We start from the raw sequence: 11,383 nt of genomic DNA on the forward strand, positions 1-11,383 counted from the left end.
GGGCGATATCGCTTCGTTGTGGCCGAGCGATAGAGATACAACCACGAACACACACTCAGACAAACAAACGAAAAAGTATTCTTACATACATAGAATGCTTTTTATCTCGTACCCCGCCGTGCTAAACGATCGATATATGCCGATAACAATTATATTACAATAATCATAATATATATCACTAAAAAACACATTTCTACCTGGCAATAAATTTTACGTCGGCAACAGAAAATCAATCGGCCAAAGGACTAGCATCCAAATTACAACTACAAAAAAAATTCGAAGCGTTCAATTGTCTTTTTCATTCGTTCTGACGTGGACGCCAGTGTATTGGCCATATTAATTTCATGTTGCAATACAAGATACAAAATATCCACAATGAAAATTTTTATTACACCGATATATATCCAATTAAGACACAATTTTTATATTTATTGCATCGACCGCGACAACCCCAAGGGTTAATTACTAACCTTTAGAATTTCTCTTAATTAATTTTCACAACAATATAGAAATGAAATGCCAGCAAATGTGATGCTTACATGACAAACATATTTAAAAACGATAGAACTTGAATTTAAAACGACCATAATTTAAAGATTTGATTCAATATTAAAAAAGGATAGTATTTGTTAATAATAATAATATTATATTTATTATTATACAATTTCATCCTTAATGACGTTCATTATAAGAGCTAAAATACCATCCAACCGATGTCTACATACGCGATAAAACCTCTCTCACCTCTTGTATATTAAAATGTCCTATATTATTTTTTAAATAAATAAATATATATTCCACTTGCCAATCCCATCGCCTGTAGCGACTCACTACGTGTAATTTTGTGTATTAAAATGCGAAAATTACTTAACTGTCGTTGTGTTAGTTAAGTAAAATGCTCTCGTATTATTTATGTACACATTAAAACAGATTATATATATTTTTACATAGATTATAAGTCAACACTTTTTTAACGTTACCATTACCATCCAAGTTCTATCGTTTTCAAATCCCATCTTAATTAATATAAATCACACTTTTAGTCTTTTTAAAACTAAATGGGTATATCTCCAATAAATATTAATTAACAAAAATATTTGGATATATTCATATTTCCGAGAGAATATTAATAATGTTTTTTTAAAATAATAAATTATTCTTTTAGAGTATTTAAATATTGAGAGTTGTAATAAGATCGAAATTGTTGAATACACTGGGATAGGGAATATCATTGGGATTAGAACCTGATATTCTTCGAGTTTTGTATTTAATTTCGTCGAACCTTTCAGCTACCGCATTTCTATATTAGGTTCTTTATTATAGATGTTGTCAATAGTATTAAAGATCTTTTTGAATCTAATAAAATTAAATAAATTCAAACGAATCGCAAACTGAAATTATAATAAAACTTAGCAATTTCCCAGTACATTAAAATTGTAATCTGACAAAATAGAAAATAAAGTGTGACTCACTAAACGAATTTACTGTTTAAAAATCCCCTAAAACTCGTTCATTTTACGTCACTTTCGACTTTTAAAGTTAAACAAAATCCAAATTTTTGAAACATATCCGTAAGTATCATACAGTATAATATAATATAATATCATATGTACAGTATACGTGTGTGTGTGGAGATATACCCCGCGTGTGTGTCGCGACACGTGTGCCGCCTAGCACGGCGGGCGGGCGCGGGGGCGGGCGCGGGGGCGGGCGGTGCGCGCGGGGCGGGCGGGCGCCGCCCTACGGGTGCGCGCCGCTGTGCACGCCCGGCGTCGTCGAGCCGGACGACTGGTGCTGGGGCGGGAGGAGCACCTGCTGTAACCGACACGCACACTCACTTACTAACAATGTGACGTGAAGAGACCGTTATGCGTACACACGCTCGTTATGAAGGTATGGTTATTTGGCAAGATATGACGTTTATAAGTGAAAAGAAAAAAATACAGTGCGTGTGCTAGATTAACCTAATCTAATTGACAGAACGACAATCCTTTTGCTATAATTTTTGTGTAATAAAGTTAAATTTTAATTTTTGTGTTTTTTTATTCTGACGCGTCTGTCTTATAACTTTAAATGATAATGATATTATAATGGTCGTATTAAAGGTGTCCGCTAACGTAACATTAGTGTAAATAGTGTTATTAAAGTGAGACCTCACGGAGCGTTAATATTCTGTCTGCTCAAGCGAACGCCAAACTGTGTTCTCTTATGTTTGAAAGCAGCAAATAAACGCACTGTGTATTCTGAGCGTTAGGTTGGTAATGATAACACTGATGGAAGTACATAGTAGTACCACCCTTTGAATTTTTGGTAGTGGTATGTATTAATAATGTACTGGGCATTGTAGTAAGGTATATGTAAGAACATATTATATCTCACGAGGATGAAGATGGTATAGTCCGCGTAAAACTTCTAGTCCGCTCTGTCTACACCAGCTCGCAACAACTTCAGCTCAATCCACAGTTTGACGCGGACTATACGTGTGTATGATACGACGGTGAGGATGGTAGGGTGTTGTTGGTATTGACCTGCACTTGGTGCGGGTGGTGCGGCGGCGAGGCGGTGGGCGGCGCGTGGTTGAGGTAGGCCACGTGGTGGTGGTGGTGGTGGTGCGCCGTGCCGCCGGGGCCCATCAGTGGGCACAGCACCTGCAAGTGGCCAGAAACAATTATATATTAATTAATTATTATCATATTCAGTGATTGTGTTATTATTTGTTTTTTATTTATTTCAGACTGAAGTCCGAAGCCGTTTTTTATTTACTTATTTTAAACATCGACTCATTACTGGAGTAAATACCACGATAATGTTACCTGTAGGCTATAAGTCATTTGCGTTGATAAAACAATAACTGATTTAAAAAAAGAAATACTGTGTTTTATATCGTTAGATAGGATATAGAAAACCATAGGTATCTATTACGCTCAAAAACGTTACATAAGTTTTTATTCAAACACTGAACAAACTTTGTCATGTAATGTGTCGCAATGTGCATACAAGATCCATTAGGAAAATGTATTTTTTTTACCATTATTTATGGCGACAATTTGTACTCCTGTTTTGTCTGTTTGGTCTGGGTGTTTATGTACTCGTCTATGTATGTGTCTATGGTACGACATGATACATGAAATTAGTGGTTGTGAGTTTTTTATATAGGAGTAGCAGACGAGCATGCAGTCCACCTGATGGTAAGTGGCTACTGCCGCCCATGGACATCTGTAATCAACTCCAGTTAGGATTAGATATTCCTATCTGAGGTCGGCCACAGATGCGCCGCTACCCCTGAGAACTAAGCTGGAACGCCTCGGAAAAGTATGTCTCCCGTACCACACCCTTCAAACCAGAGCACATAAGCGTTTAACGCTGCTGTTGATAAGGCAGAAATAGGTGTAGCGGTGATGCCGTCGAAGTCGAACCACAAAGGGTTCTACCACCTTCAAAAGTGTATAAAGCATTATTTAATTTAAATCAATGTAATTAGTTCGTTACCTGGAACGGCGGCTGCTGGTAGTGGTGGTGCGGATGCGGGTGCGGGTGCGGATGCGGGTGCGGGTGCGGCGTGTGCGCGGGCGAGGGCGGCGGGTACAGCGCGGGCGAGTTGGCGGCGGGCGACGGCGCGGGCGGCGCGTAGCTCTCCGCGGGCACGCCGCCGTGCGCCACGCCGCCGCCCACGCCCATGTTCCCGCCCATGTTCATGCCCACGCCCATGCTGCCGCCGTGGTACATCCGCATCTGGTGGTCGGCCATACGACATATAGTATGTGGTACGATTAACATTATTTTTTATATATTTTTTTATATCATTATTTTTATATAATAGTCTTATAATAACTTAAATGTAATGAACATATTACAAAAAATGATTGTAAATTAAAAAAAATAGCTAAAGATGAAATTAGAAATAAAAATGTATGAGGCAAAAAATGATTGAAATATTGTTCCTTTAAAATTAATTACTCCTGATTAACGTTTAATTATGAATGTGATGATTAACCATTATTCTAATACCATTCGAATGCTGAAGATTCTTCTATTTCATTTATTTCCCTAATATTTTATTCAAAAATTGAAGCAACAAACATATGTGTCAACTACACACCTGTCGTTAAGTAACAATAGTAAGTATTGTTTTTGCACATGTGTCATCAACTTGAGTAGGTTGGAATCCTACATGAGATGAGTTTCGAATACGTTATAAAATCCGATGATTAAGTTGGAGTACCTCGTATAAATATATATACACCTATTTAAGTATATACGCCTAAAGCAGATACAGAAGCTTTTAATACTATTGTATGGTGGAGCCGGAAACGGACCATGAAGGGTTCCACCACCATCTGTTCGTAACTGAATCCATTCTATACTATTTCTAACACTATCGTCCATTTACTTTACTTTCTGAACTTACAGCTACCAAGCATAGATAAGTATAGATATCTCACCGCCTTGTAACTGAATGAAGCGATTATATGGCTTAAAAGGGTGACATTTTTGTCAGCCATTTAATGGCTGTCATTGCGTAATTTACGCGGAACAACGCCGACATGCGCAGTTAAGTGGAAAAACACGTAATCGAAGAAAAAGAGCGGAGAAAAATTGTTTCATTCATAAAAGCTCTAAAAACTATTTTTTTAATAACTTTCAAACACGAAAATAGATGACAGTGCCAATTTCAATTGTCAAAACTGGTTACATTTCCTTGTTAGGAGTGAGTAATCTTTACTAATCTATGCTACCAAATATAAACTACATACACCTACCATGTGTTGGTACTGGTGCAGCGAGGGCTGCGGCGGCGCGGGGTGGGGGTGCGGGTAGGGCATGAAGGGCTGCATGGGGGCGGGCGCCAGCAGCGGCTGCCCGGTCGCGGCGGCCACCTGCACCCCCGAGCCTACGCCCACTGCGAACACACGCACACGTCTCCGGTGACCGCTTTACGCACACTAAACGAGCCTATGTATGTATGTATAGTGCGACAAACTTATATGTGCGTGTGGCGGTTTTTGGGAACAGGCCTTTATTGTTCACGAGCGATTTTCGAATTTCCACGAGTGAAAAGTTTTTAATTTTTCCGTTACTTTAATAAAATGACGACTTTAAAACCTAAAACTTATATTATTTGTCAATAAAATATTTTTTTTATCAATATCCTTAGAGATTCGGCATAATATGTTAAATATTGAATAATATAGTTGTTAAAATAATCCACTCCTTAAGTAGTTTTGACAACCTAGGAAACATTAGGATCGCCAGTGTCACGCGCACTAAGAAATTTGTCGTACTATATGTATGTGTATAGCACGCTCGAAGCCATTATGTATGTACCTACGTCAAACGTAGCGTTTGCGCCAAACATCAACAAACAAAACTTTATACGTCCACATATTCGCATCAATTTTTTAGGTGGTGACTGCACAAGTCGAGATAGAAATCTATAATGTGATCGACCGACAGACTCAATCTGCGCTAAATGACGGTAGATTGCAGCTGTGCATGATTATACTTAAGCAGTTATATAGGGTAGTTGACAACTATATCTAAATCTATTGTTTATTGTACTTTTATTCTATTATATCAATGAAATAGTTACTATACTATACTATTATAGCATTTTATTTTATTATGTCAACTACCCTCAAATGAGGCAAGTGCGAACGCTCTAAATATAACTCATATGTTCTCAAGTGCAGTCTTTTATTCAAACTACAAACGTCTTTAAAATGATTTTATAAATCATTTCTTCAATAATTTAATTTAAAGTTTTGTACTTAGTTTTTTTCTCATCTGGTAATATGATAATATATCGGAAGTAAGAAAACTATTCAATAAGAGAATTATTTTTGTTATATTAAATAACTTATATGCTTCCATGCCAAATTTACTAAAAGGCAATTTTATAGGTTGATTAGAAGTTCGTGTGATGCCAGAACGACTAGATGTTGAATAATCGTTGTTTGGAATTTATTGATTGTTTTATTGATAGATAGCGCTACCATTACTTGTTGTAATTACCAACACTTCTTGTGACGTGACGTCGCCATAGATGAATTAAATTAGACATAACGACCGTTTTTGCTCTGCTCAGTTCTAATATTTTAATGTGCATTTTTACATCAAATTATCAATGAAAATGAAAATCTTTCTTATTTCCGATGCATCATATTACCAATTGGGTACTATAAAGTTTGTTGATATTTAAGGCACAAACGGCTAATCGAAAATAAAATAAAAAAATGCCATTTTTGTAGTAACCGTGATCTCGGTAGTAACAGAGAGATCACCGGCAAAGTTTTTCAAAAAGCTAGTTAACAAAATCTACCTATTTTCCATTTGCTCCCTGCAAAGAAAAACACTGTTTATAAGTCTGTTCACTGTGACTACACGGGAACTATATAACTCTTATATCTACATACATATTTCTTCATTCCATCCGTTCGTAAAAAATACAAAACACGTTTAATTTAAAAACGGTTCGCATTGCTGAGCGCTATGGGAGGATTTATATAAACAAGCTAAAAAGATGTTGCCTTGCACAAAATTACAATGTTTCCTTTCAACATATTCAACGTTTTTTTTTCGTAAATTTGATATTATACACGATGTAGAATTATTACCAGTATCACAAAATTGTATAAATCCTCCCAAGCCATACAATATTTATGTTTCCTTGACAACGTTTAGAACGGAGAAAATCAATGCTAACGATGACGTTAGCAACAAGCCGGTTAGACCCAGGTAGACAATACTCAATCCAGTTGAACAAATGCTCGAGTGGTATTTAATACAAACGGGGGAGGGCAGTCCAAAGATTGAATTGTAAGTTTATGAATGATAATACTGAGCCAAGTACTACTGCCATCAAATTACAATGGTATAAGGCGTTCTTACTTCGTTACTGTTCATGCGTATATACGTATTTACCATCAGCTTTTTGTAACAATTTTACTTGGTACCTACTAACAGATGTCTTTAAACTGCAGTGACCACTTAACTGAGGTTTACATCGAACCAACAAGTAATTGCACCCTAAATAAATATGAACTACGTCCACTTTTACCGACCGTATACTTATAGTACGCACAGCTCTGTACGTACAGCGCCCCTAGCGTCAGAAGATATCAACTGCCCTCCCACTAAACAAATACCACTGTCGCATCCGTCCCCCGGTCAAGTCACCCTCCAATCTCAACTCTCCACTATGGTTTTATTGTACAACCCACTTATCCATATAATATACTTACCTTTCCTGAAGTTTCTCTGCGGCTGCGCCTGCATGGGCGCGTGCTGGCCGGCGCCGCCCGCCACCGCCGCTCCACCGGCCATCGCCGATCCGTACAACTGTAACACATATTTATGATATATCACGTGTTCACGTTTCGGTGCTTGAATTAATTATTAAATCTAAGAAACGCCCTGTGCAAATGTGGCTGAATTATTCAATAAGAGTGAAGTCAAGTAAGAAGTTTAATAATATATCTAATAATAACTAAATTGTTTGGGAAGTTCAAACTCTTTACCCTGTTTAATGACACATTATAAACGATTTTTCTTTTACTCCAGGGCGCATCTATGATTTAATATTGTGCATAAGGCATTATCACACAAAGTAATTCCAAAAGGGCATTCGATTTGTTATACCTTAAGTTATAAGATCCTATTTTAATTCCCTGCGTCCTAACGACTTTTGTAATGAGTGCCACATACAGCACCGGATTCCTGCCTGAGGTGGCACTTAGAAACCTGAACTACCCTTAAGGCCTAACGCCCGTTAATAATAACCACTTTATCCACAGTTTTGCCTATCAAGGTTCGGAACTTTAAAAAAAATCTATAAAAAAAAATCCAAATTAATAACGGACCTATTTTTAATAAGGGTCAGAAGTTGAACGACTAGACTTAACACCCCGTTCAAAGTAGAACATAACATCTGTTAACATTGCTGTTTCCTTTTTCTGGGTTCTTTCACCTTGAAAGACTCAGGCGCATAATTAAGTAATGTAATACACAGTTTGCGTATCGCAATTCGCAACACATTTGAATATTTTAAACCGTTGCATGTTCGCTTGTGAGCATAAATGTTTGTACAGAAATTACCAAATCGTTGTAATAATACTGTACCAATCGATTACATTGTGCCAGTTACAGAATAGGAGATTCTACATACATTCCTCCATAAGAAAAGTAACCAATAGATTTCTAATGACTATCAGTGTTATATGACGAACACCTTATATTAATAAATTATTAATCCAATGTTTTGTCTACCAAAAATGTTGATGATGATAATGATGATGATGTTTTTTTTTATATAATATAAGAGTAGCGGACGAGCATGCAGTCCACCTGATGGTAAGTGGCTACTGCCGCCCATGGACATCTGTAATCAACCCCAGATAGGATTAGATATTCCTACCTGAGGTCGACCACAGATGCGCCGCTACCCCTGAGGACTAAGCTGGAACGCCTCGGAAAAGTCTGTCTCCCTTACCACACCCTTCAAACCGGAACACAGCAGCGCCTAACACTGCTGTTATTAGGTAGAATTAGGTGTGGCGGTGGTGCCGCCTGAGTCGAACCATTAAGGGTTCTACCACCCTCCAAAGGTTGTTAAATTTGGATAGTTTAAATAACGTAAGATGCACGCTGATTGACTTAATACTCAAACTAAAAGCCTATACTACTAATATGGATAAAATAGGACCTTATACACTTTACAATATGTGTTTCCTTATATTAAAATCAGAAAATCACTCACAAAAAGTGTTGTTAACTTATTACACATAAAACCAAATCCATTAGCATAAAACAAAGACGAGAGGGAATGTAAAAATTGGCCAGAGCACGCTCATAATTCAGCAGCAATAGTTGCCTTGTATTAACAAAGTCTTGCTTATTATTGTCCATTTAGATTCTCCTAATAAATAGGTTCTAACTTAAGTTGGTAAATAATAAATCTATAAATCGCACATGGTCAAGATTTTCATAACAAAAATCATCATCCCACTTAACAATAACACTGGATCCCGGATTGATGGCAGTTTGACATATACCAATATTTAAAAACAACTTGTAGCGCGGCTTTATATTGCATCGGTTCGCTCGCGCCTTTACCTAACGTCTCCGGCGCCGCGAGTCGCGTTCGACCGTTCCCCCGTTCGCCGCGCCAGTCCGCTTTACGCCGTCTTTATGAATACACGCTTTTGTGCAAGTACCAACCGACTATCATTCCGTGTCTCCCGCCCTCAGTTGAATCTTTTTACAGTGGCGTCCCAACTCGTGGCATCTAAAGGATTTTTAGAACTCACATTCGTAAATTAATTAGTGTTAACGATCGTGTTCAACTGTGTTGACACGCCTGTGACTATAGTTTATCGTGTTCGTGTACTTGTGTTAAGTGTTAAGTTTTAAACATGCCTCGACCACGTCGTAAGAGACAATCCTTGGACAGTGCAGAGGGCACTGACAAGAACTTGGACTCGTCATACGAGGATCGGCTGGAGCCGTTGTTGTCAGCGTTCGCCAGAGCTCAAGCTCAGTCGAATCGTGAGCTTATTGAATCTATTCTGAACTCGCACACGCTCAACCAGAGCTCTACCAGCCTACGTCTCCAGGCATGTCATCAATGGTTCAGACTGGAAACTTCGCGAATTGTACCGCTCGTTTCAATGGCTCAAAGCAGGACTCAGAAGTCGTAGAAGCATTCGTCGACGCTATATGTGTGTACAAGGAGTGCACTAACATCAGTGACGACCATGCACTACGTGGCCTTCCGATGCTCCTAGAGGGAGAGGCCGCTGTTTGGTTCAGGGGAGTTAAATCGTCGATCGCATCGTGGGACGACGCACTCAAGCGCCTACGTTCAATGTATGGAGCTCCTAGGCCTCCGCATAAGATTTTTGGGGACATCTTCGCGTCAGACCAGCGCTCCGAACGTGCAGAGGTCTTCGTGACTCGCCTCCGTGCTCTGATGGCGAAACTACCCTATACCATCGAAGAAAGAATACAGTTAGATATGATTTACGGTTTACTCAACAACATAATTCGTGAACGTGTCAGTAGAGAATCCGTTCACAGCATCGAAGATTTGATAAGTAAAGCCAGACACATAGAGGACACCATCAATGAAGCGCCAGCGTATCCAAGTACTGTCGGTACTTTGCGCGGTTTTCATGTGTATCAAAAGAAAACGCTCCCTTCGTTCGCCGCGCGCGGCTTTGCGGCGCCCGCTTTGAATACAAGCGTGCCGCCGCCAGCCCTTTGTAGCGCGCCGCCGCCGACTTTGACCGCCGCCGCGCCGTCGCCCGCCCTTTGTGCGAGCGTGCCGCCGCCGCCGGCCGTCGCGTCGGTTAGAAGCGCGGGAAACGCATCAAACGCGCCGGTGCTGACCGCTTCTTCTACGAGTGACGACACGACTAAAGTAGTAAGACTTTCGTCGAGTGCAGGTAAACTTTTCTGTGTTTATTGTCGTAAATCGGGACATTCGCGCGATTTGTGTCCGAAAATTAAAAGTAAGAGTGAAGTGTCCGGTTCTCAAATTTCGTGTTACGGTTGCGGTCGAATAGGTGTTATCCGTTCTAACTGCGTAAAATGTAACTCTTTCGCGTCCATTAATGTTTTACAGAACTCTAACTCGGGTTGCAAATGTTCAAGTGATGTTTCTGTTTGTAATCGTTTAAATCATGATTCTGTTTATGTACGTAATGTTACAAAAGATAAAATGTGTAAAAGAAATTTGAAAAAGTGTAAGGTTCAAGGACACTTGTCTTCACGGCCCGAGTCGAAACTCAAACGCATGCCGACAGCGTCCAAGGCTAATGATTTTGAGTCTTCAATGTGTGATAACATACCTACTCGCGAACTTTTGCCTCTGGAAGACAAGTTACCTTTCAACGGTAATAATAATAATGTATCTAAGAATGATGTTGTACCTACTTATGCATGTTTGCCTATGAGCGGAACGGTTTTGCGGACGGGGCGACCGACCGAATCGCGTGTTTCAGATTCTAGTAAGGGCCGTCCCATTCTTTATATCGAGATTTGTGGTAACACCGGTACGGGTTTAGTTGACACGGCTGCCAAGCGTTGCGTTGCCGGAGCCTCACTTTATGCACTATTCCAAAGGCTCAACTTACCTTTTCGCGATAGTGTCATGTCAGTCAAGCTCGCGGACGGAGTCGTTCAAACACGGGATGTCAAACTCGTAGATGTAAAGGTAGGGCTCGATCGAACTGATGCAGTAATACCTACCACCTTCGTTATCTTTCCGCACGCCGTCAACAATGAAACTCTTCTAGGCATAGATTTCTTGCGCAAAGCACGCATTACTATTAACATGCATCGTAATACATGGTTCACGGCTGATCGACCTCATGTCACTCACCGC

General features: G+C 39.5%; 1 protein-coding gene across 2 annotated transcripts in view; it reads right to left on the reverse strand.

The window, feature by feature from the left end:
* Nucleotides 1-1,634: 1,634 nt before the first annotated feature.
* The window catches only part of LOC140746074 (uncharacterized), a 55,465-nt gene continuing 45,716 nt past the window's right edge, over nucleotides 1,635-11,383 (reverse strand). Inside the window, exons 15-19 of one of the 2 annotated variants that reach the window (XM_073078069.1) lie at nucleotides 7,242-7,338; nucleotides 4,761-4,900; nucleotides 3,490-3,732; nucleotides 2,529-2,648; nucleotides 1,635-1,812 (exon numbers count right to left, since the gene is read on the reverse strand). In XM_073078069.1, coding sequence (XP_072934170.1) covers nucleotides 1,741-1,812; nucleotides 2,529-2,648; nucleotides 3,490-3,732; nucleotides 4,761-4,900; nucleotides 7,242-7,338 — 672 coding nt within the window. In that variant the 3' untranslated portion in view covers nucleotides 1,635-1,740. Of the gene's footprint in view, nucleotides 1,816-2,528; nucleotides 2,649-3,489; nucleotides 3,733-4,760; nucleotides 4,901-7,241; nucleotides 7,339-11,383 lie in introns of both variants that reach the window. The other variant, XM_073078068.1, reaches the window with a different exon arrangement.

The sequence above is a fragment of the Epargyreus clarus genome, unplaced genomic scaffold (genome assembly GCF_041222505.1).
Source record: "Epargyreus clarus isolate Ecla_fem2 unplaced genomic scaffold, WU_Ecla_fem_2.2 ptg000012l, whole genome shotgun sequence".
Taxonomy (NCBI): Eukaryota; Metazoa; Arthropoda; class Insecta; order Lepidoptera; family Hesperiidae; genus Epargyreus; species Epargyreus clarus.